General features: G+C 39.8%; 1 protein-coding gene across 5 annotated transcripts in view; it reads left to right on the plus strand.

Annotated features, from left to right (window-relative positions):
- astn1 (astrotactin 1) overlaps positions 1-27339 on the plus strand; it is a 306692-nt gene that overhangs the window by 182957 nt on the left and 96396 nt on the right. For all 5 annotated transcript variants that reach the window (XM_040170931.2, XM_040170935.2, XM_040170929.2 and 2 more), the window contains 2 exons: positions 2235-2339; positions 6651-6839. In XM_040170931.2, coding sequence (XP_040026865.2) covers positions 2235-2339; positions 6651-6839 — 294 coding nt within the window. The remainder of the gene's footprint in view (positions 1-2234; positions 2340-6650; positions 6840-27339) is intronic.

The following is a 27339-nucleotide window of genomic DNA, read 5'->3' on the forward strand; positions in this document are numbered from 1 at the left end:
GCCTTTTTGGAATTCTGATTTTGAAGACTGTTTTGACTATTAAAGTCCTTTTTGTTCTCGTCTGAACTCTGCGTCTGAGTCCTACCTTCCCTCTCTCCTCGCACGGACCCCGTCCTAACAGTAGTATTCATCAAGCCTTGAAATCGACAGGAACCAGGCCGCTCACTGAAAAAGGAAAGCAACTCCCGACCACTGTCAGACCTTCTCTTTGGAACTAAAATAACTGAAGAAGTTGTCAGCTCTTTCAACTCAAATACCAGCTTTGCTGAGTTCATATTACCCCCATTTACACCGTTCTGTCGCCAAGCAACTACAGTTCCACATGTATCTATGCAAGGGAACTGAGCAGATGAGTGGCTTCATGTACCTAGACATTTTCCATTTAAATGTGAACAAAAGGAGAGAGAAAGATGAACACAAAAGTTAGGCATCCTACCATCTAAAAAAGAAGGATTGATGTCAAGTAATGACAAACTCCCGCTTCCATCTCTGCTTGCTAAGAATATTGCAACCGTCTTTTCTCAGCTCCCTTCAAAGGAACTCTAACAACATCAACACATTCACAATGCTGCTGCTCAAATTCAGGTACCACTGACAGGATGTTAGACTAGTGCTGGCATATACCACTGACAGGATGTTAGACTAGTGCTGGCAAATGTTATTTTTGTAAGTGTTAACTTACAAAAATAACATTTACCTGTTACGCATTTAGCCCAATTGCTTAATTTACATTAACTTAATTTATCTGTTGACCGATTGAGTTGTCCAAATGGGACTTGCCGGGACGAGCTCTGGGAAGACAGGCCTGGTGTGTGTGTGTGTGTGCGCGCATGCTTTATACTCTTTTCCATTATATTAGGGGGGCACCCCAAGAAATCGGCCATTTCATTTTCTATAAAGCGCCAGATCACAACAGAAGTCATTGAAGGTTAACTTTCCTATAGATTCTTTCAGATGAAATATTTTGTTATCTTGATATTGAGATTATTTATCTTGGTTACAACGCGGCATCTTATTACATGGTGCTGCTTATAGTCCTCTGCTCTCTGTATTGCACACGGCAGGGTAGGTGAGTAAGTAGGTGTGCATGTGTTCGGGAATGAGTATGTGTCCGTTGTGCCATAGTCGGCTATTGTATATGTCCAGGGTGAAGCGTGTCTTGGCCCAATGTCAGCTGGGATCGGCTCAGATAGCAAATTAATAGAAAACTAAAACTAAAAGAAGTAGTTACAATATGCGTACTCGTGGGGCATGGGATCATAAACTCCCAGTTCACATCTAATCTTGGATGGGATCACTGAGAATACAATAAAAGGTATCTGGGATGGGTAATTTCAATGGACATGGTGCTTCAAAATGTCCCCAACTGACATTGCGAAAGACATCCGTCTCTACTTGATACAACACACATTCACTAAAGGCTGTACTTGTACAACATATTTTTTACAGCTTTATTGGCTTTTCTTTTTTTTCCTGAACGGAGACTGTTGTTGCGTCTGATGGAATCTGTGACGACAGTTTGATCATGCCTCATTATGCATGAATCACACCTTACTCATTGTCAAATTAGGACATTTCACGCGTGATGAAAATGGAATATTGCTCTCTCTGCAAAGTCACAGCTTCTAAATGAAGAAATGAGTCCTCCGTTATTTGCTACAATTTGACTTTCTTCCCGTTTGATCGCTTCATGATCTCTGAAGTTTTGGCGTCTCATCCAGCTCATGCTCCGTTTTCATTACAGGCGCATTGCCCTGCTTGGTTTTGTGCAACATTCGAATGCGACACGTCGTCAGTGTCAGGTATCCTAAAAAGGAGAAGTTGAACGTATCTGTGGAAGGCCACTGATATGAAGAGTGCCCTGTTTATTCAAGTGAGATGTTGGCCTTCCCTTGCATCCAACACTAAAGACTTTGTTTGCATTTTCCTTTTTCCATTTGTCTGCAGATCGAGCTTCTCTTTGATCCAACACCATCGACTTGGCTTGTTTTTCTCTCCTGTCATCAAATATAATATTAATATTTATTGAATATTCTTAAAGCCAACAGAAATGAGATGTAGAGCCACCCTTTGATCTAACACTGAAGAATGAAATCTCTTCTGCTAGAAGAGTAAATCTTTTTCAAATATCACATTTTTTTTTACACTTTTTTCACACTTTTTTCCAGGTGGCTCACTCCCATGCAAGGACTGCATTCATATTCATTTGTATTTTCTCTTGTGTGTCACCGCAGGCATGGTGAACTACAGCGAGGTGTCTGGCTACCCGCTCGTTCAGCACTGGAGTCTACGCTCGGTGCTCTACCACGTGAAACTTAATCAGTGGGTCCTCTCTCAAGGTAAATCACTGTAACTTTATATATAATTTTATTTAATAGTTTATTTATGCTGCAGGAGACTACAAGTTCGCTCAGGGGTCTCTATGGCATAAACTGTCACATTCTCCAAGGACGGGAAGCCGCCAACGTGGGCCATCAATTATTCATCCAATTGTAATTAATGTGACACATGAAGGGTAGCAGCTCATCATAACAGCCTGGGTGCTTTGTTTGATTTACTATTTTTGATCAGCTATGTGATTAACAGGAAAGGATAGGCGAATAGGCCCAAGTTACTTAGGTAGTGATATAAATATTCACCTTTCAATGCTAAGCTTACTTTAATATTATGTTATGTCGTCACTTTTCTTACCCCCTAAACCAGAAGCAGTTCATGTTTTTTTTAAATGTTGCCAGAGGAATAAGCAAAGTCTCTTATCAGCAGCAGTTTGTTATTACAGTTCTTGAACATATAGAACGTCACCTCGGGGCGCATTGCAAGAATTGTTGTAATGTGCCGCTAAAAGGTTCAAGTTGGGTCTATTATATAAAATCTAACCCTTGTTGAAGCAGTCAATTATAGTGTGATTGTGGCGCTGCTGCTTAGCTGCAGTCCTCAGGAGAGAACTCTGAAAGGCAATAAAGGGGTCAGGGTCGCGTTTCCTTTAATCAAGAATAAGCAAAATGTCACTTAAAAAGGGCACGTACCAAAAAAAGCTGCTCGACAAGCACGGCCAAACAAGAGGGCCGCAGTGGCATCCGACTGCTATAACACTAAGCTCAACTGCTCTGGTAGTTGTTTTGTGACTCATCATTTTGAATGTACAGCAGACCCAGAGGCATGCATATTTCTTGGGGTGCTTTTGAACAGACAAAAAATGAAAAGGAATCCAGAGGAGCAAACAATAACATCATAACGTCTTAGCAAGAAAATAATTTCCTGTTTTGGTTTTCTTGATCAAATCAATGACTCAAAACTATGAAATGTTATGACCATTGTTGCGACCATTGTGTCAGCAGTGAGTTAGTTAATAGGGTAATAGTTAATCCGGCTGGGTTTGATATCATAGTACTTTACAGGTAAGATAATGGAATTTGATAGGAAGGTGGTCTGCATTTGTGAATTAGTATATCATGGTCCCCACCTTGTGCCGTACATGCATCACAAGGCTTTGCATCCATAGAGACACCAAGGCGTTGTGACAACGCCTGCCATGGAAACTTCACAGAATAGGATAACTGTGGATAGCTGTTTAGTCAAGCAATGCTTCTTCTGAAGGCCACTCCGGGCTGCCGACACGGCGGGTACAACGCTGAACATTCGCCTCACTAGATAACTTGGGATGTCCTGTTGACAAGGGAAAATCTCTTCTGTGATTCAGTCATTTAGGCTTTTGTCACTTTCTTTTGTCGGGTCTTAAATTAATGCATTATTCATAGCATCCATCATCAGTAGTTTCTTTCTGATGCAGCCACCCCTGTCGTAAATACACCAATGACACCTCCAATGCGTTTCCAACGGTGCCGCAGTGGTTTGAAAGGGCTAGAGTTTCTATTTCCCCCTTTTGCTCAGAAGCGTCCCAGCAGTCTTTCTGGGGGTTTTTTTGTACTCCCATTTCCCACTTTAGCTCTTCATATTTCAACAGACACCGGAGGGGGTTTAGGCGACTGATTTTTAATGTCCGATAGCGAAGCCCCCATCGCTCATTCTCACGGCGCTCTCTGTCTCTCACTTCAAAAGCCGCTGATTTCATTTCAGCGGAAAAGTAAGAACGAGTGAAGCACGAACGCCGTGGTATTAATATCGCTCCTCCCGCAAATCCGGAAATGATAATGACAAATTGCTCTCGCTCGTTGGCTTCGCCGATGTTTACTAAGATGGAACGATAGGGAGCGCATGGACTTTCTGTCACAGATGGGATCAAACATGCTTTCTCTTTATGCTCTGGTGCTGCCGCTCAGTAAAATGACTTCCCTCAGAAACATTAAGTTTTCTTGGCTTGTCTTCAATTATGTCACCATCACCTCGGCCTAAGAATCTAGAGTTGTAGGCCCCGGTTTGCAAACGTCCTTTTATTGCACAATTGTGGCTGTCATTTCAGCTTAGCTCTCTCTTAGGACACAATCGTCCTTAAGCAAGATTTGCTGTGCACATCAGCTATAAAAAGACTCCTAACCCCTCAGGCCTCTGCTGCCACTTATCCCGGTCTTACTAAAGAGGGAAACACTAATCGCCAACCTTTGAGTTGTCGTGACGTCTGCAGTAACACAGCGGTGGACGGTGTTGACCTATGCGGTTAGCAATGCACTTACTGTGTCAGTTCACTGACTTTAGGAAACCCCCCCGCTTCGCGCAACATTTTGCCATTTAACATTGAAATATCCGCAGTCAGTGCCACCAAAAACCCTCGGCTCAACTCTTGCCACGACAAGCATCTAATAGCTGATTTGTGTTCAAACGTGACCTGTACTTCTCTGTGGATAACGGGCAACTGAGCAAGGAAGAAGAGTCACACACTGTTTTAAAATCAATTTGATTTCAATTTGAGCAGTTTTTCTGTCTTGTGCTGGTTCATGTCCTTATGTGGTCACTGTGAGTAATGTTTCATTAAAGGGTTCATCAATAGTAATCAGCTGGCTCAGATGTTCACTTAACCCAGCGACCAAGACTTCCATTTCCCCCGTTCCAAATTCAAACACCTACAGTATGTGCAGTTAATAATTTGAGACACTGAACTCTAAAACCTTGGCCTAAAACAATTTATTACACAAATTGTAGTGGTTTCTCTGAATACAAACCTTTTTAGAGCCCTGCCAGTGTGCCCTGCCAGTTTTGTTTGACTGACATTGTATGTCGTGCTGAAAACTGTTAATTTCAGTAAAATGTATTGACACCTATTGAATGGATTTCAAATAGAAGTGTAGAGGGAATTTGTTTTTTGGGGTTGAAGTGGGGTGTAATAGACAGGACCTGCGGCAGAGGGTAAATAAAGGTATATTCTGGCAGACAATATGATTTTTATTTTATTTTGAGCATTGAAGTATGTCGACCTGTTCTAATACAAACCTATGCCTTATGAAACACAACTAAATACCTGCTAAATTAATGACATTACCATCTGCTGAAGCAAATATGATTTTAAAAATACACCAAACCAAGAGTGTGAGCATGCTAATCATACCTGGAACACATCAGCATTTTATCATCTCCAAGTTAGTTGAATGAATGCTCCACTTTGCCTTTATATAATTGTTTTTTAATGAGTTCTACCCTTTCACTAATGGCTGCTGCTAATGATGACTATGCATATTAACACACAAATAGCATTATGGTGATGTTGCTCATAACCACGGGGGATAGTTGAAAGAATCATGATAATACATTAATACATAATAAATTATTGATTATTTTTGGCTTTCATTGATGTAACTTTTACTCTGTGCTGTAGAGTAGTTGTAGTAAGGTTCCCCTTTAGCAAGTAATAATTGTGTAACTACTTTGTGTATCTGGACAAGATGAAGCGGAAGTCCGGTGATTGTTTTTATGTGTAACAATTCAGTTTATATGTTACTGGCCAATTAATAAATCAATACACACAAAAACCCCTTTCAAATTTGGATTTGCCTGGAAATAAAATCACTAAAACATGGAGATACCAGGCTAAAAACACATCTCCGTGACAGCTCAGTGTGTGGACAGTAATCATGGACAGTTTCAAGTACTGATTTGAGTACTGAGAACTACTCTAGGAGAGGCTTTTGTACAGGCAGCAGGAGTGACAATCTGGATTTTTTGGTTCTTTTTTGGTTGGCTCTGGTTGGCCAATTTACACGTTCCAACCATTTCTTTTCCCTATTGAGTCCGACTAACACCACGCAAAAAAGAGCGACAGCTCCCATAGCCACTCAGAAGCCAAAATAGGTATGTGTTTATGACTCATATGCTTGGATGCTCGGTGGTTATTTTACTCTGGCTTCAGCCAGGTTTGTCTTAGAGAAATGTTACAGATGTCAGTGCAAAAAAGTGTTCATAAGCAACGCCGTGTGCAAATTATCTGCACTACTATGCACAACATATTTTCTAACTTTTTGGAGTTGTGTTTGGAGCAAGAGTAGACTGTAGCCAAGCCTCTAACGTTTTTCAAACCATGTGAAGGATTCATATACTGTATCTGTTTGTGCTGAGCATAGAATATGTTGGTTGGAAGTCCTTTCAGGGCTACCTAGGGCAGAAAGAGCGTACCAGAAGATGGTACAAAGATAACATTTTTTTTTCGATAAAAAAAACAATCCTATTCATACATTTGTATTTTCTTTCCACCATATATCCAGCCTTCAGCTCAGCCATCCACTCTCTGGATGGGGCGACGCAGCGGAGCGACTTTGTCTCCATTCTCAGGGAGTTTGGGAACCACTACGTGCAAGAGGCGATGTACGGCTTCCAGGAGTCCTGTACCATTTGGTACCCCAACAAACAGGTCCAGAGACAGCTATGGCTCGAGTACCAGGATATTAGCAAAGGTAGGACGCACACTCATACACTGGAGAGTCACTGAATGAGGCCTTCGAATGGAAATGACAAACTAATTACTGGCCATAGCATTGAGGCTGGTAATGTAGTGTTTGTTTTTTAGGTAGATAGATACTTTATTGATCCCTCAAGAGGGAAATTTTGGTATCACAGCAGCATGTACAGGGAAGAAAATAGAATAAAAAGATACACATTATATACAATATAATAAGATAGAAATATTAAATTATTCAATTAAATTAAATAAACTAAAACTGAAGAATAACCTTCCAAAAGAGACAATAATAATAATTTGTAAAAGGAGAAGTGGAAGAGCAGCAACATCACAGCAGTACAAGGTTATTATTGTCATTATTTACTTACATTTGGTTAATTGGCCCGTCTCTTGATCATACTTTGGCTTCAGAGTGAATGCTTGCCAGGAGAAATACTTGCACGTTGCTTGGGACCACTTTTACCTAAGCTCTCTCTTGTTGCCTTTCTCTTTGGTGGTACCTGTGTTGTTGGAGGGAAGTAATGGGCTCCCAGGGTGACGGTGTTGCAGAAATATATTTGGGGCACTCATTTCAACCATTAGTTGTTTTTTCATCTGCAAGTGCACCTTATGGATTGTTTAATTTCTGTAGGTCTTTTATTCAATTGAATCAAATGTGTAGTAATCCATTATGGCAATTGTATCTTGGGCATGAGTAAGAACAGATAGGAAACAGACACATGCACAGACAAATGGGGCTTGGGGTTTGTGTGGACAACATAAACCATGCAAACAAACAGAAGGGAGCACTTCTCATTTATACTCCCGGGGTTCTAACCTCAATCATTTTCAGTACTTACTGAAATTAGCCTTGAAATGACTGATTTTCTGCTAGTGTTGGACGTTTAGTATTATTGTTAAGATGATGTTACAACAACCCCCCAAGACGACGCCACTCGCACAACACAATATGCACAAGCGATATTAACTGAATTTATTAAAAGGCATGTTCTAAATCCCTCAGAACGGATAACAAAGTTTACGGATAGGAGATTGTATTTTTTTTTTTTTTTTGTCACAGCTGTCACCTAATTATCTTAATGTTAAGTTGTACTGTAACAATGCACTGAAATGTGCACCTTTTGTCAACAATTTCCCCCTCACAACTCCTGAAATACCAACGCTCAGTCAGCGGTCCGGAGCTTCAAACTATTATGCTCAACCCATCCGTCTAGATGCAGTCTTACATGCTGTGTATGTATTCCCTGCTCGATGAATGCATGCATGCTAGGGTTTCAAAATGGACTTCCAAGTACCAACACCGCCAGGTTAAATGGTTTAATAAAGGTTTGTTAATTCAGACCTCAACTCACATGATCTCACATTGTGAGTAAAATTCTCCCATTGCTCAATTTTTTTGTCCACTCGCTGGATGGAGCGTAAGTGAGGCCTCGCACCCCGATCAGCAACGTTCTGTCTCACAGAAATTAGCGCAAACCACACAAGCAGCCTCCTCGGGCACTTCTGCTTAAGTGAATGATCAAAAGAAACAACGTCTCCACTCGTTGTTTTAGAGCTCAAAATGCCAGTGTGTGTCTAGCAGCCCTGTATTTGTAACCTGCGCTTGTTTTCCCAGAAGAGGCCGTTTCAGCCCAGCGGCGCCAAGGTCCAAAGTCCTTTCCTTTGTTAGCAGTCCTTACCTTTGTTAGCCTCTGCCACTTTTTCCTTACCTTACCTCGTCCGAGGACTCCCCTGCTGCGCCGCACCGCTCACTCCCAGTTACATCTGCGCTGACAGATGGCATTAGAAGACAGGCCCCCTCTCCCCACAGATGAGAAGTGTATTACTCTTCATTTTCAGCCGCCTCCGACGCAGCAGTTGCAGACACCGTTAAATGATTCAACAGAATCAAAATGCCACACTCCTGCGTTTTCAGTTCAGCTCTGTCACTTCAAATTATTATTCCACTATTCGTGTCAATTTAGGGAAAATTTCATGTTTTTATATTTGCATTGATCTGTGTCAGCTCAGTCACCCAGAAAAAAACTTTTACAAGTTTAGATATTTGTGTGGCTATTAGATAAGACCATTATTTGTGCACTTTTATTTACCATAAACCAAAAAGCTTTAATTCAACAACTGCTCAATAACTTCCCACCTCCTACTGTATGTTCAACTATTTATAATGTTCGATTTACAGATTTTAATTATAATAGTAAGACTTCTTATTGGTCATCGTAAGAACAATTATAATTATAATTTATTCATATCATTTAGTACCATTCACAGCTACTTCCACTGCTTCTTTACTTTTCATCTTGAAGCCATTGACCACTCTGTGGATCTAACAGTGTGGTCCTCAGCCTACATCCCAACCGTTGTCTGTCCCTATGTCAAGGCAGCATCAGACACATCTCATTGGGACTGAAGAAGTCTGATCCGGGGACACATCCATCCATATCCATCCAGAGTTATTTTCCTGACAATCAGCAAACGCTGTGATTACGTTCAGCCTGCGAGGATCTGAAATGATTCAATCTTAGCGGGGAACCGTTTCAACCTGGCCCAGGACCATCCGTTTCCAGGACGGGAAATGGATTCCACCAGCAAAAAAAGAAGAAAATCAGAGTCATCTTTCTTAGTCCCTTCCCGGCTTCTTGGAATGGTCCTGGCCTTTTGGAGGGAGTAATGAGCTCACTGGAGGGTTTGATGATCCATGTCCTCGCCCTTTGCTTTAAACACAAGAGGTGCACGACTCCCTCCATATTCAGCGAGATCATTTTCTGCATCTTAGCAACCCAGGGTGCAGCTGCTGCATGCAGTTTTCAAGGCTTATGTATGTATATTGTTAATAATTACATATAAAAAACGATTCTCCGTTTACAGAGATGGTTGGTTTCTTGTGAATATAAAAATGCACTGATACATTAAGCAGGGATTTTCACTTTTAAACAAAATCAATAAAAAATAAAATCCCAGTAACTGTAGGACACCACAATTAATTGAAGACTTCCACCACTAATGACACAGGAACTTGAAACCAGTACAAACACACACACACACACACACACAGATTGGCTGACTAACAAACATATTTGATCTAGCCATGATAGAGATTAGAGCCCGGTTTGTTGCAGGAAAGAAGTACGTTGGCTTGTAAAGTTGGAGAGCTTTTATAAATGGTAAATGGCCTGTACTTGTATAGCGCTTTTCTAGTCTTCTGACCACTCAAAGCGCTTTAACACAACATGGCATCATTCACCCATTCACACCCATTCATTTACACCTGCCATCAGTAACTACCATTCACACACTGTAGTCGCAGCTACAGGAGCAATGTTGGGTTTAGTGTCTTGCCCAAGGACACAACGACATGCGGGTTAGCCGGGCCTGGGATCGAACCCACAACCCTCTGATTGGAGGACGACTGTGCTCCCCACTCACCCACAGTCGCCCCTGTGGTTATAAGGCTTTTAGTCACTGTGTGGAAACACTAAATGTGGTCGGATTCTCCACATTAGCTCAATTCTTTTCATACAACCCTAACTTCAAGTCTAATGTAGAAATAATTCCACATAATTTTGTATACTAGTAATAAGCTACTTAGTTTGATTGATTTGTTGATTTATTTTACTTGTTAGTGTGGTGGAAATTTGTGGATAAAGCCCTTGTGAGAAATTAAAAGTATCTTAAACTTGTTGGTAAGTATTTATTACAGAAATCATCAATAGAAGCCGTAAGTACAGACAGAAGTTAAATGAATCAATTCAGCTGAAAAGGGGCAGATTGTTCCTTTTCCCACAGAGGACCAAGCTTGATGGGGAGAATAGAAGCTTCAATTCCAATTCAGAGAGGTTTGTGTTGTGGGGATCGTCGTGGCGCAGGGGTAGAGAGGGTGCGCTGGGAACCACAAGGTTGGTGGTTTGAGTCTCGGCTGCTCCATGTCTCATGTTGAAGTGTCCCTGAGCAAGACACCTAACCCCTAATTGCTCCCCAGGCAAAAATGTAAAAAGCCAAGTCGCTTTGGGTAAAAGCATCAGCTAAATGACCTGTAATGTGTTGTCCAATCAGAAGACCACTGCACAAGGGAATTTCACTGGGAAACCCAGATGTCGTAGGAAAACACTTTGTCCCTCCCTTAATGTGACCCAGGCAATCATGTGCTGACAGAAGGAGAAGCATACATTGGTTCCAGCTGTAAATACTGAGTTTAGATCACAGGTTCCCCAACAAGGTCACACACAGTTTCTGAGAAACAAAATGCAGTTAGCGTTGCTAACTTCTTCCCAGTTAGCAACGCTCTTAATAGGTTGGGATTGACCACTATTACTAATTATTTGTGGTTTTATAATCTTTCACAGGCTCTCTGATGCTGTGCTGGTATTATTTTTAGTTTTTAGTATCCTTGTAGTACCACGTAACGTATTTCATTCAGCTTTTGCCTTCACTTAACTGTCTCTTATTTTTTTTGATCTTCCAAATGTTTTAGTTTTCTTATACTTTACATTAGTTTAATTCCTTGGGATAATCGTGCAGTATTTTAATATTCTGTTTTATTTTTATTTTTTTATAACTGTATACCGAACTTAAGCAAAGTTCTTTTAACTGTTAAAACTGCTACATAAAATAATTTTGTGTTTTTGTTTTTTAAAGCCATCATTTGTATAGGTAGTTATACACTGACGTGATATGAATGTCAGGCTCTTATAAGATATAGATGAAGGAGGTTCACACGTGTTGCTATCTGGGACATAACATCTTTGGTTGCAATGACTGACACACATTCTATTGCTCATGTCTGTGATGGAGATTTACCCTTTGACTCCATCCTGCTGCAGTAATCAACAGCCTCGCTGCCTTTGGGGCCGGATGACCACATTTGGTTCTGAGAAGTAAAGGCAGTATGGAAGTGTCTTATATATATATATTCATTGAGGAAAATGGTGATGTGTTCAATATTTATTTTACCTGCTGTATATCTGCATGAGCACTGACGTTTTATTTTCCCTTAATGTGCTCTTAAAGTGATCATATTGATGTTGATATAGAATAAAGGGATTTAGATCTACAGCTTGATGTCCATTTAAATCCATTATTGTACCAGTCCAAATTTGGATTACTACATTAACAAAAGAAGAGGATGGAAAACATGGACAGGGTGACAGAATCAAGAAAGAACTTGATTAAATCACAGAAGAAATATAACAGTGATGAGGGCTGATTTAAGGGTTTGATGTGATACCAAGCTACTCTATACTGTGTTCTTTTTTTACTTATCTGTATGATGATCCCATAGTATTTCAAAATAATTATTTAGCAATATCTGCTAAAAGAACTGCTTCCAAACATAATCAAAAAGTCTTAAAATGAGGCCAACACCATAAATATATCTCAAAATATATTATATACTCTGGTAGTACTGTGTGGGCCGCTCGTAAGTGTTTCAAGACTTGCCTTCAAACCTCTTTGAAACACTCTAAAAAGGGGATATAGCACCAGAAGCGTCTCAAAATGCCTTCAGACAACACTCAATGTGAATTGGACTATCCTCATTTAGCTTGGCTCATCGCTTGTTTTACTTAGTGAACTGTCACATGAAAAAATATATAGATATATAAATATATATCGTGCCAGGACCAGTTTGCATGAAAACAGCTTCAGAATACTTTCAACACTTTGGAGTTCTGTCAAAACCCTCCTATCGGCAATTAAAATTTGACTACGCCTCAAAAGCACCTAAAGGTGACATCATGGAGCTTGTTATGTGGTAAAATGTCAGATCAAAGCGGGACCCAAATTTCAGAAACAAGCAAGTGGTGTCACTCCAACTTAAATCTCTTCCTATTGTATCCTGTTCTATGTATTCTTTCTTTTCTCTGACTCTCTAAGATGGCCAACCATTTCACGTTCTCGAGATTAAATCTCTGTGAACTCCTTGTCCTAATACACTAAGGCGTCGGTATGTGGGATCATCCTGCTAGGCAGCCAGGTAAAAATAGGCACCTTATTTAATCCATTAGGGCCTGTCACTTTAACAAAGGAGCAGCGTAGAACATCTTGCTCCGAGGGCGACTGAGCGGGTAGCAGAGTAAAAGGAGAGCAGTGACGAAAAGCGGGAGAGACGTTCTTTGCAACTGGCCCTGACCTCCACAAACCGTCTACAACTACACACACACACACACACTTCAGACAGACACCACCTGCCGTGTTCGGCTACTAGCTGTGAATCATGCAAAGCTCACTGCTCTCCACAATATATATGTATGTGTGTGTGTGTGTGTGTGTGTGTGTGTGTGTGTGTGTGTGTGTGTGTCTTTTTCATATGTGCTTCAGTAGATGGTCTTCAGAAGCAAATTGATGCTGTGATGCATTCAATATACTTTTTTTCTGTCTGCCCACTTCCATATGTTTGTCTTGATTACTAACTTTATAACCATTTACGTTTTTTTGGCCTGACCAGACTGATTTAATGGTTCTTTAATTGTTCGCCATAGAGGTTCCTGTAGACCTTTTTTGTTGTTGTTCAGAAATGTAAAAATCCAATATAGCTTGTGGTTTACGAAAATTAAGAATGGCAATATTTTTGCCAGGAGCTGTTTTTTTCTTATAATTAGAATTGAGCTATTTATACATTTGTTATAGATTGTTAATAATTAAATATCACTATTGGACTAATATCTAACCTTCAAGTGCTCCTCTCCATGTTAAAGACAGAACCAACACTCAAATGCCCCTCCGCTGAATGTCACATTGTGAGCGTTTATCCTAAGGCTATGCAGTCCACAATAAATATACTACATATTAACCGCTTGTTCTTAGTCCACAGAGGCTGGTCTGAGTGTTAAAAAAATTTCTGCCAAGGCCAGGCTGCTCTTATATTTGAGTCCGATGCCTTAGACTAGATCCCCAATTGTCATAGATATACTTTTTATAGAATGTTGGGTTGATAGTTAACACTCGACACTCAAGTATTAAAGCCGATATTACTGGTTTTACATATCCAGCACGGCATATAGTGACCATATGACTGAATGTTAAACTTTACAATATATATAATTCAAACAAATTATCATCAGCGTATCATTTTCTATTACCCTTTTTATCCAAACATTTTCTAACAGGGTGCTGAATGTTAAACCATACTGGGATTAACTGGGGACTTTTTGTTTTCAGCTGCACTATAATTATCCCCTTATTCAATACCCAAAAATCGTGCCTCATGAAAAACACATTTCTGGAGTGATTTCAATAACCACGTGATGAAATAGCAAGATACCTCATCTGAATGAGCAATATTACCAGTAATCTTTTAATAGCAGCCTTATCTGTTCAGTTCTGATGGAATTTGAAATGACAAAGCATGAATGTGAAACTTTGTTTCAGAATGTTATTGAGACTTGTTGGACTTAGATGCAGTGTGCAACGTTTGATGTGTCCCACACTGTGAACTGCAGACTAAACGGAACACGTTGCTGTACCCAACAACGTTGACTTCTAATTTTGTATTACTAATTTTCCCTCCAAAAATGTATTGTATTGTAAACTTCATAACACCATTGTTCTTTACATTATGCAAAGAACAATGGTGTTATGAAGTTTCCATATGTACCAGTTGGTGTCCAAATAACAGCAACCAGTGTAGCATCAAAGCATGGTGAAACTATCTTATTCACTTTAGAACCGCTTTACAATTAAGGTGCTTTTCCGGATTTTTGCTTTTCTTTTTTGCTGAAAATTGCTGTTGTTAAACATGTTATCCAAAAAGCTAATGGGATGATTCGCTGCAAAGGTTGGTGTTTATTTTGGTAGGGTCTGACTACGCACTCATAACAATCAAATCAAACAATCAATATGACCCAGGCTTCTGTTTTTTGCTGGCTGATAATTGTGATGCAGGCGTTACAGTACTTCACATTACAGTAACAAGCATTTAGCAAACTGACTGGGAAGTTAGGAGCATGTCGTTCTTTTGGGGCGGCAAGCAGGTCAGAAGTAAATCAGTTGGATAAACCGCTTGTTATAGAGCAGCAAATAAATGTCGGTTTGTTTTATTATTCTTTCTCCTAGCTAACAAGAAGGTCTGACTACACGAGATTCAATGTAAAAATAGAATAGGAAGTGGGTCCTTACACAGTGAGCAATGCTACCAACTCCACAGGGCAGCACCATGACACCCTCTTACATTGTTAATATATAGTGGAAAAGAACCTGAAACATGTTACAGCATCAAACAAACCATCTCATCAATAAATAATAAGTAAAGCAGGTACATTTCCCTTTTATGAAATGTTCATTGTTTGACTTTACTGTCAGTGATTTTATACAACCCAGCACTTCATTAGCAGCCAATATAATAGTTGGTAGGAGCTTGCAAATTGTCTGTTTGTAATACATGTTCCCCCTTCTAACAAACTGATTGTAGTCTTGGCAAACCAATGAGGTCAAGAAGTGACAGTTAAGTATGATTTCAGTCCACCCTTCAGGGGTAGAAAAGAGAGAGTGAGGAGGGCAGAGAAGGAAAAAAGACAGAAGTCATTAGACAGGAGATGGGCTGTGGAGCCCAAAAAGAAATTGACCATACGAAGGGAATTAAACGGAAAGAGAAGATGAAAGCAAAGGAGGTAAGAAGAGCAGAATGGAAAAGCTCATGATATGACATGGAGGAGGAGGAAAGGTGGAGAGGAGGATGACGCTGTGATCCTGTGAGAGCGTAGGTCTTACCTCTTGGATGAGATGTCACCTGTCTCTTTGGAAGGCCTTTCTTGGGGGCGATAAATATCCTCCTCTTCTCTAGCTTGCTACACAATTACAGACGGACACGTAGCAGATGTCTTATTCTGTTTCCTCAAACATCTCCACTTCCACACGCAAGCATCCTGTGCATGAAGTGCCTGGGGGAGCATTGCAGTCATAAAAAAGGTGTGTGTGTGTGTGTGTGTGTGTGACTAGGTGTGTGAGTGTCTGCAGCTGAAGGACAGAAAAAAAGAAAGAGTCTCATCCAACTCATCAAGTCTAACAAAGTGGAACCGCTCCAGCAGCAAAAGTGCAAAATCGGAGATGAGAAACAGATTGTCTGGCTGCTCTGCCACAACATCTGGTCGACGTAGTGCTTCTTCAGCACATCCACTGACAACCCGCCTCACCAGAACCGACGGGAGCCAAGTGTTTATCACTTTACACCAGGCGGAGATTTACAGAAATCACATTATGGATTCATCTGGACGGAAAGACATGCGCTGCAGGCGCTAATGACATAGCAGATACCTTAAGAGACGACACATAATCGAGACTTTACTGCAGAAGCTGGAATACGACGCTTTCCAATGTTAAATGACCAGCTGATTATATCTATACGATATAATGACACGCGTCCTCAGAGCTACACAACTCTTTAGGTGTATACACCAGTGGTGGCCAAACACCGCTCAGGCCTTTTTTCACATTGTCCACTCCTTGCTGCGCACGGTAGTACCGCTCACCAGGACAGAGAACGTGCCAGTCAGCAGGTCATTCCACAAAGGCAACTAATCGCAACCCGTCGGGTATTTACTTTGACATGTTTATCCACCACACCTTCAAGACGGATCTGCGAAATATCTTCTAACATGAAACCGGTCCATGAGGCAAAAGTTGGCGACCGCTCTTATACTCGCAAAAGAAAGTCCCGTTTCTGTCCCTTGATGGAACCTATTGCGTTGAGCTACAACACACATCTACTTGAAGCAGGGCATTCAATTACCATGAACCATATTTTTTACATCATCGTGTTTTGCATGTGTGTTGGGCCTTACGGTGGCATTATGTATATTCGTCCTGATGTTCTGCTTCTCTGTGTTTATGAGTTTGAGGCATATTTACGTGCCAAAAATCCGATTTTGCTTGGTTAGCATCATTAAATTGAATTGAAAAAACAACAAATGAAAATCGCAGTGTATGTAAGTATAGATGAAGAAATGGAATGCAAGCTGTGATGCAAGCTGTGGCGCTGCGTTTTTGGATGCAGTGGTTGGGGGACCTCATCTTATAAAAGTTCTGTATTTTTAATTAAGCCATCTTTTTATTTGTGTCAAGCACAACAAGGGTTAATAAGATGCTGAAAATACAGCTGCAGTGGACACACATTTCATTAAGTTTTATTCCATTGCAGAATGACAGATCACTTCACTCGATCTTTAACTAAATATTCTGCCTTCACTCTCAGGCTTGGCAAATCAAATGAGCTTCAAACTCTTTTCTTTCCCCAACCACAGTTTTTCTTTGTAATTGGTTCTTACTCAGCTCATGCTACACCCTATAGATGATGTTCGTTATGATATACTATGTGTTCTCACAAGTAGGAGGTCCAGTTTCTCAACTATATTAAACTCTTACATTTCTATCTCATGATTATGACAAACTGATCATGAGGGATAACCATTACGTCTTCCTTCACTTGAGTTTTTGGGCGACAAAGATTAATGTCATCCACTGATTAGTGAGGCTAGATGACCTTTAGTATCACTGGTATGTCAATGATGCTGAGAACAGACAAAACGATTACCTTTTGTGATATACACCCGTACCCATTTGGGTAGAAAGAGTAATAATGAATATTTTGGCCTTATGAGGCCAAGGGTAATTACAGTTTGATGCTTGATAAGACATATCGATGCTACTAATATGTTATAATTAACATCATGAGCTGTAACATGTCAGTTAGAGAATGAAAGAAAGAGAAGGTCCTATATTAAGGGAATAAAGTGATTTCTATAAAATCAGACTTCTTTTTGCCACCTGATGACATTAGTGAGAATGGAAGTTAAAGTGCTGCAGCATTGGCTTCACTTTGCAGAAGTAAAGGTTGCCACCAAGGATCCCCACTAAAGGTGTCTGTCACAGCAGCCACACAGGATTAGTTTTGCCATATGTGCATGTCTTCACACACCGACTCGCACACATGTCCACAGAAAGAAAGGTGTGCCGCCTTAAAATGTGCTACCTTCCAGACAGCTTTGAGTCATTTTACCGTTTGCAGCAAAAAGCCAGTTTATTTTTATTTTATCAAAAGTGGGAGCCTTGAAGACATGTGGAATAGGGCATAGAGGGAATGAATAGTCTGTCAGAGTCAGCTTACTTTAAGTTGTGAGGGAAAGATTTAGGCTGGGTAAGGATGGGTTTGCTGCTTACTGTGTGAATGCAGTCATTTAACACTCAAAATATTTCCACACCTCCCATATACACTTGGTACAAGTCAAAATATCTTACGATCGAGTCACTCAAACGTGCATTTCTTTTATTTCTGGTCATGATCCACATTTGTATTAGTCAATTTATACTTGTTTCACGCCTTCAAAATGAAATCTGTAGCTCAACTCTTTAAACAACAAGGCTTTAGTGTACACAACTGCTTTATTGGGAAGAGACAGACAGCAAATAACATGAACACCACCTGCTGTATCGTAGTCTCTGTCTCCGCCACTTCTCTAAATATACCCCCGACACGAAGGAGACAACTTCACTTCCTGTAAAAAGTCACATGAGGCAAGGTGCTTTAATCGAGTAGCTGTTGCAGCCATTGTATGACAAACAACTTTGCATTGATGTTGCTTACATTGTGTAGAATAGCTTAATTACAATGCAATGAAGTTGAAATATGTAATAGTTTTACACACAATGGCATTGAGTCCCGAACAATTTGAAAAAGTGGAAGGTGGGAACTCTGCTTTTGAGAAAACATTAGCATTTGGTGTTGTCGTGCGTTAATTTCCTACTAAACATGGTTAATGGCATTTGTCCTTCTGAGAGCGCCCACTTAGCTTTTGTTAATACCCAGTGATACAAGCCCGACGTCCCTTCACCTTTACCCTCTCACCTGAAACACACGTCTCTCTGAGGTAGAGATTAATTATGTATCGTACGTAGCCTTCCTTGTATTAGTATTTTCTAATCATGATCCGTTTCAGTCGAGCCACTCCAACATTGAGTGTCCTCTGCAGAAATTTAATTCCACTCTCCACTCTCCCACAGATGAAATTTAAACATTCTTATTCTCCTTGGCGGGGGAGACGGAAAGGCATCACCATCTCTCTCTCGCTCTCTCATTATTCACGGTTTCGCAGAAGGAGCATTTTAGACCTGTTTACTCTCTTTTCAAAGGGTTATGATTTTTCTTTATTTCTTTTTCTTCCTTTTCCTTTTTTAATCTGTCTTTCCTCCCTTTTTAAGCCTACCTGCGGGGAATACTCAGTTAAATGTTCTGAATCTTGCATCCTCCACACTCTCATTGTTCTGACATCTCTTTTCTATGCTCTTTACTCTCTTTTTCTGTTGTTCCTGACATATTAGACAGGAGAGATGCAGGGGAAGCTCTGTGCCTGTAGACCTGCATTGTGTTAGTGCTTCAAACTTCATAATCACAGTTGGGGCAATTTAAGTTCAATGATTTATGTTTTATCGATTGCTCTTTTAAACATTGAGATACGATTGGGCATTAACGGTTGATGAATATTAAGTTTAATATTTCACAAAGGTGCAATGTTTAGCATCTCTATTAGATTAGAAATTTATTGTATGTTTTCATCATTGTATATTAATCTGAAACAAAAAATGTTGTGTTTCGCCAAGAATAAGTCCTCCATATATGTACATGAGGACTGAGCCCTCTTCACAGAGTTAGCAGTTGGTTCCTTCAACATGGATTCTATTTGATGGTCATAAGAGGGTGACTGGTTGCAAAAATAGGATAGATTCTATAGAAGTCTATGAGAAAATTACTGTAATTCTCTCTTGATTAGTTTCAGGTCTTATTCAATACAGCGTGTTGTAACTGTTAGGTATTCATTCAGTACTCATGACATCTATGCTGTGAAGATGTGAGTGTCCCAGGACAGGAGGATGTGTACATATTCTAAAGCCCTCTGAGGCAGATTTGGATTTGGATTTGCATTAACGGTTCTAACACAGTCCCTTCCGTTCACACGTCACAAGAAGTCCAAAATGACGAAAACCCAAATTGCGGAACTTGAGGCTTGAAAATTGCAGTCACAACCGCTGCATACACTTCTTCTAAAAAGTGCATGTTTTTTACTCAACCGTAGTACTCAGACACGCCTGTCAAAATGTTCTAACGAGAGCAGCAGAGAATTGTACCATCAACTTTTGTTTGCCCTCAAAGTATGCTAAGGTTGGCCTTTGAGCAAGGCAACCACAGTAGAGGGGTGTTAATTTGGTTGCTATCTAAAATGCAAATAGTGTATTTAGTGTAGATTGATTGATCGAACTTAGGTGGGACCACATCAGCCTCAAATGCAACCCTGTCTCCTAACATTACAACAGATTCTTGTGCAACTAGATTCCATTCTCAATTACGGTTTTAGGGGAAAGTAATCCCTCACGGATTACCTCAAGTAATCAAGTCATTTGTTGAAAGCTACAAGCGTTTAACACATTCAAATCCTTCAAATCCATTGTTGTCTTTACTTATAAGATCTCTACTCAAGTTTAAGTCAAGTGGATCGAAGCTGGCAAATATGTGAGTGCATCAAACTTAAAGTTTGCGTAAAAAATTCCAAGGGAATGAGGTAAATTAAGCACAGTCAGTGCAAAGCGGAGGTCCAATTGGACGCAATGTGTAAAAATACTATGGCCTTTTTAAGTTATGGCTCAAAATTTTAGCAAGAGGTAATTATTGAACTGGTAGTATAAAAGTATCTACGAATCTTTCATTGTGTACCTAGGTCTGACTGAATCATAATAGGACATGAGAAATGAACAATGAACAGATTGTTGAAATGGCATTAAAGTGCCCCATGGATATATGAATTTCAAGCAAAAGAAAAGTGAACATGACCAGGGCCAATAGTTCCTCTCACTGACTGAGGTACTGAAATGTCAATAAGGCTCCAGGTAGTCATACAGTATATATGCTGCACATCGTAGTCTACACATAAACACATAGCGCTTTAAATAATCACACAGTTCAGCGTTCTTCAGCATATTCATATTTAGTCACTGCCGTGTGGTCTGAACTGGTTAAAGAACTGAACCCTTTGGGACCCTCTGTGGAAACAAGAGCACTGCACAGCACAACTGTCCCTGCTGTTTTCAGACCAACAAAGGTCCTTCCGGCTGTTGCTCTGCTGCCACCTCTGACCCCGCAGTAGCACACGCCTTTCCATCAGTCAACCCCGCTAGTGACTCTGATGAGCAGACTGACCATTTGTCCTGTGCAACGTGTCCTGTTTCTGCCCTGAGCTCCATCTGCAGTATTTATGACTAATCTATGAACCTCTCTCGCCGCCTCACTCTGTCACAGCAGAACACTTGGTTTGCTTAATAAGAGGAAGAACAAATTCAGAGTGTTTATTTGCCTGACGACGACTAGGAAATATATATATACTGTAAGTAATATATATAAATATATATATATATATATATACACAAATATACTCAAAATGGAAAACTTAAGACCAGCTCTACATTTCAACCGTAACATTAATAACGAGTTAACATTATACTTGTCATACATTTTTCTTACAAAGCTTAACACTAGAATACTTTCACGCAGACAGAATAGTGCGTAGTATTATTATGTATATTTATTTATTATGTACTTTAGACTAGACATTTCAGTCAGTTTTCTACGCGTCAATATTCTAAGTCTATGTCACGTCGAAGAGTTTTGTGTACTTAATGAGCTCATTTACAAACACAGGTTTGTACATCCTTAGAGGCAAACCACTTTGAATTGCTTTCTAACAGCAAAAAGAAATGTTTGACCAACTGTCATTTCAGATGAACTTTCAAATTCATAACATACAACATTTTTTCACACTCGGACATTAATGTATGTCCTATGTGTGTGGGTTAATAACAGAAAATAGCATGGGATTAAGAAGAAAAACTAAATTCACCTTAGGGGATGAATAACGCAGTTCCTCTTCTCATACCCATTAATTGGGAAGTGGATTTCACGAGGCAAGCCAGCAGATAGCTGGTAAACACTGTGACAGCAATTTAGCGTCAGCTTCACTTCAAACAAAAGAGAAAGCATAATATTTGAAAGCAAAGCAGATTTAACATAGGCAAGGCAAATAACAATGACGCTTGCATGCACTCTTAAACACTCGGAATATTTGATTTGCTTCTCATTATGTCCTTTTAATGTCCATGAATTCCAATTAATATAAATAATAAATCTCTACAAATAACATGGTGCTACAGCTATAAATACAGTGTGTAAAGCATGTGAAACTCTTTATAATAGACAATACACAGAGACGTCAAACCGGAGGCACATCAGAGAACAAGAAGGCTTTCCAAACACTTTGATAATAACATTTCCCAGATAGATAAACACTCGAGCCGAATGGAAATTCATCTGATTATTTATTATTGAACATGATCTGGCAACGAACTCTGAGTGTTTACACAGCAGGGATTGAAATGTCTCGTCGCTCCAGCAAGCCATGTGGTATGATTTATGTATTTCAAATTGGCATTTGATGGAAAAACACATTTTCCCTCCACTGTGTAGTCGACAATTCGGGCCCGTTTGGAATTGATGGAGGTAAATGTTGAAAGAGGCGGTTGCTTGGAGTCACCTGTGATTCTCCTAGCAGAGGAAAGAGAATTTGCATGTAGCACGAAGCTGAGGTTAACTGGTTTTAGTATTCTGGGTTCTTTCTCCCCTTAACACAGAGCGAGGAACAAGACCCTGCTGTTCAACGAATTCTTCACCTGATGCTTAAAACCCAGCAGTGATTGGACACAAGAGCTCCCATTCGCTGAAATGCGAAGAAAAGGATTTAGACAGTGTTCCACATGCATGTAGTTTGGAGGCATTGGTTGGCAGGAAAGGCCCGGTTTGGTCCTGTAGACTGAGTGTGTTTCAACATGGTGGTCCAAAAGAGTCTGAACAATGTGGATCACCAGCAGGACATTGATGTCAAATTGACAAACCCTCTCCTGTCAGTTTTGGATGAGTTAGCAAGTCGTTTTCCACTCCATGAATGCATTTGGATGAAAAAGGATTTGTCTTTTCAAAAAAAAACTTCCTATGTCACAGGAAACATACTTTACATCTGTTACATTCACAGAGTACACTTAAAAAAAATCTAAAATGTAGGTTTACATAGTTTTTATTTTTACTTTCTTAACTACTAGACTACAGTACTACTATTTTAATACAGGTTGATGGATAAAGGTATTGGTTATGTTTACGGCAATAAAAGGACTTGTTCAGGGTTAGGCAATAAAAGGGCTTGAGGGGTTAAGCTATAACAGTACTTCAAACTACAAAAATACATTGCTAGTTTTAGGTGGCAATGTTCTTACTTAGGTCAAGGAAATAAAAGTGTGTGGTTATATTTAAGTACTTTTTTTGGAAACTTTTTGTGGTAGTTAAGTAGGATAGGAAACAAAAGTATGGTCAAATAAGTCAAAGTTAAATGATGCCAGTGACTTTGGTTTGAGATATGACTCTTCATACTATGTCAGCTACTCTTTGAAATAGTAAAGTGGCTGGGTTTAAAGCTCAGTTAAATTCCATACACGGGCGAAAAGTTGCGCGGTATCAGACGCCGAGGGACGAATTATAGGAGTGGGAACATCTTCTGAAAACAAGATGGAAAAATGGTTCTAGGAAGCATTTAGTTGAAACTGAGAGATCCAATACAATTCGAGATATTTCCCTAGTGGTAGCTATCAGCAGATATTTCCGTTGAGCTGATTCATCAACTGTCTCATTTTAAATGTATCACAGGCATTTCAATCCATTTTGCATAATATAATTAGGTTTTTACTGCCTTTTTTATAGTCAGCATACTTGCTGTGTGTTAAGGGACCTGTGCACGGCTCCTGCCATCCAGCACACATCTGGTCTGGCCCTCTGCTTGAGCTGCTATCTGTCTTTATTTCCATTTTCTTTTATAACCAAAGCTGGGAAAGGACACTTGTCAATTCAGTGTCAAGATTTCTACCTTGCTTGGTTGACCATTTTGGATGCCTTTAAAAGCCAGACGCAATGCCGGTCTTGGAAATCAGGTTAGATGAAAACACTGGTCTAGCTTGTCGGTCTGAATACGTGTAAATTATGTAAAGATATTGAGGCGAGGCAAAATTTCTGTGCCTACTGACACTCCTGTAATTACTGGAAGCTGTGTTGAACCATCACTAGGTCAAAATGTCTGATTCTTTTTCGTTTTATGACTAATAGCAGTACATCAACCTCAGCTCTACTAGCGTACCAGAGACAACCTTCACTTGAGTGGATGTAAAGCATCAATATCATCCCTAACTTTAGAATTTAAGCTCTTATTTTCAAGCTAATTGACTGAGATCCTAGAGAGGACTGTGTGAAGGACAACTTCTGAGTAAATAGTTAGAGAGTTTCAGAGATGTAACACTTGGTTTAAACTTGGCTTGAACAGTTGTGTGTAAGGAGATTGCACTCTCATAAAAAACACTGAAATGATTGGAGAGTGCAAGATGTTGTAGCCTATATTGACCCAGATAGAACACAGAAGACTCCAGGGATCTTTTGCTTTTATTACAAACTTTCCTGAAACAGAGGGCAGAGTTCCGAATCAGAAGACTGGTGGGTTTACCAGCAGGCAAAGTGGGAAGAACAGGGACGGGCAGTGTCGGTAACAATTAGTCTGTGGAAGAGGGCTGGGGCACCTGCCATGAAAACTAAAGAACAATCCTGAAAGATTACCGTATTAAAAATCACGTTGAAATGTGGTCTAAACTTCAACCAAATTTCAACCAAAAAAATGCTCGCTGGGCAGGATTAATCTTATCCTGGATGCTAGCTGCAAAGAATAAATCTCCATGTGATACGTCTCTAATGAGACTCTCTACAACGCCCCCCCATATCTCATCCCCCCCGCCCCCTACACTCACTATAGATACTGTCGCGTCTTGGGTGTAGTGGCTCACTCACAACACAGAGGCGAAAGGAGGTACGGGCAGGAATCCTTTTATTCTTGTTCAGCCACGCTATCTCTAAGCTGTAACGTTACTTTCTCTGTTATTAACCGCACCTCTTCTACCTAACACTAACACACACGCACTCCTGAACAGGGTGGCTACAATACGATATTTGCCAAAGCACTTCACTTCCTTTTGGCAAACCTCGGGTACACTTGGAATAGCTAGCTAGCAGCATGAAGCAAAGGAAGCCCTCAAGATGTGCTGTGGTCGGCTGTACAGATCCGCACACAGGGGGGGAGCTGGCTCATTACCATTTAAAGGCACAGGCACTCAAAACAGGCCACTCGGTGGAGTGCTATTTTAGACAGGGTAAAAAGGGTGCTGTTAAATATGATCCTTGTGATATTTTGACCAAAGTATGTTACAGACATTTCATTAAGACCCCAAGGTACCATATCAACTTGTGGTAAAATGGACATACAATGGGTCCTTTAAAAGTCAAAAATGTCTATTTGTTACAGCTTCTGTCTATAATGAATGGAAGAATATTCTCAAATTATTCTCAAAATTGTCCTTCACACCTTCCAGCAGGATTGAAAAGGTCCAAAACTCATGTTGAACTGTCTAAAACTCCAGCCTTGTTCAAGCAGACCTGCTAATTAAACTGAGAATAAAAGCGCTTTTTTTGCCCACGTGTCAAGTTGCAGATTGGCTCTTCAATATTCTAATTACCGCTCATATGGCGAAGGATTCACGCTTCACTTGCGCTTTTTTGTTGCTGATGATTGATATGGTCACAGATGAAAAATTGCTGAAGTTATAGAAAGCGGTATAATGGATGAGTCACAGAAATACGATGTGATAGTAGATAATGATGATGATGTGTGTGTCAACAGCTGCAGTGCCTGTGTGTGTCTGTGCAGGGTGGAACATTAACCCGGTTCTGGTGATCCACAGTGCAAACGAAGAGTCAAACTAATACCGCTCAGGAGGTGTTATCCTAGCGTAAGTCTGTGTGTGCCGATAAGTGTATGTGTGTGTGGGGGGGAGTTAGTAGTCACTGCACGGCAAAAGAACATGCTTGGGAAATGTGTGAAGAGGGACAAGCGCATGGAATTGGAAGATCCAATAATTTTTCAAAATGAAATATTTTTACGAAAAAAGTAACATGAAAAGATGTTTTTTACCAAGCATTTTTTTCTTCTCAAGAAGAGCTCGGTGGTTGGGCACCCATGCTTTAGGCTACTTCCACCTCCCCTTCCACTCATCGTTTTAGCTTCCCCTTAACAGTAGGAAGAGATGGTCTTTTCTTTAACTTAAAAACTTGATTTAAAGGAGAGCACCACATCATTTAAGACTTCCATTATGTTAGTTTCATGAGGTTGTAAAGTAAAAAAAAACCTATGAATGCATATTTGGTCATGTTTATTATTTGTTTGTTTAATATGAAATGTTGCAGTCCATACTTTTAATTAAATAGCTAATAAGAGACGATAATATCTACATCCCGACATCTAAAAGTAATGAGCAGTTTTTGTTAACATTTTGTAAATAATATTTATTATTTTCTTTATGAGGACCAAATGATTTTTAAGCCTCAAACAAATAATATATACGAAACATCAACCTCACATTGCATAGATGGATGGACCAGAAAGCAATTATTTAATGTTGACAACAAATAGATAAATACTGGTATTGTATATAGTGTTGAAACTGTAGTAACAATTAACTTTTTATAAAACAAACATCATAGCATTACCAATAATTAGTTAACACTATTAATTATCTTTCGATTGTTTATTAACAGTAACTCAGTGTAAATTTAAATGAAATCCATTAGCCATTATCCGTTTATTGATGATGGTTATTATCAAGTGGTATGGGGAATGACATTAAAAGGGGTTTAAGCTCTCTGGATTTAGGAGACGTTTTTTGTGTTGTCTTGAAACAATATTACGGCATATATAGATTTTGACCAATGGGCGTAGTCCCCTTTCAAACTCTAATGTGTCTGTCCCTTTTTGTCTCTGCTGCAAGTCGATGGTTTCCCCTTTCCACAAAATCAGGGACAAAATCTCTCTCCTCCTTTGAATTATTGAATAGTGTGAAATAATACACACTCCTCTGGGGACTGTGTGTAAAAGCGCACACACACACACACACACACACACACAAACATCAAGTTGTATCCTGTCACATGCTGCGTTGTAAGATAAGCCTTGGATGAGTGTCAGGTTTGTGCCTATGTAGCGGATAGAAACGAGTAGCTAACACTTCATTTTGAAAACCCACATTTAACAAATATTTGAACATATTCATGATGTAAAGCAAAATAAATATAAAGATGCTGAACAGATTTTTTTCCAAGGTAACACAGCTGAGCACGTTTCTGTAAGGCGGTTTTCCAATGAGTTAATTTCCTATTTCAGTGGATAGGAATGTCATCAGCTGAGAGGAAGCTGGACCAAGTGGTTGACCAACCATTCTGGCTGATTTCAGAGATTAACTGCATTCGTTCCGTTTTTGTGCGTGATGATTGCTTTTTTTCATTTTGTTTTCATCTAATAAGTCACTAGCTTCACTCTAATCTATTTTTTTTT

This window comes from Gasterosteus aculeatus, chromosome 3, assembly GCF_964276395.1.
Source record: "Gasterosteus aculeatus chromosome 3, fGasAcu3.hap1.1, whole genome shotgun sequence".
In the NCBI taxonomy this organism is placed as follows: Eukaryota; Metazoa; Chordata; class Actinopteri; order Perciformes; family Gasterosteidae; genus Gasterosteus; species Gasterosteus aculeatus.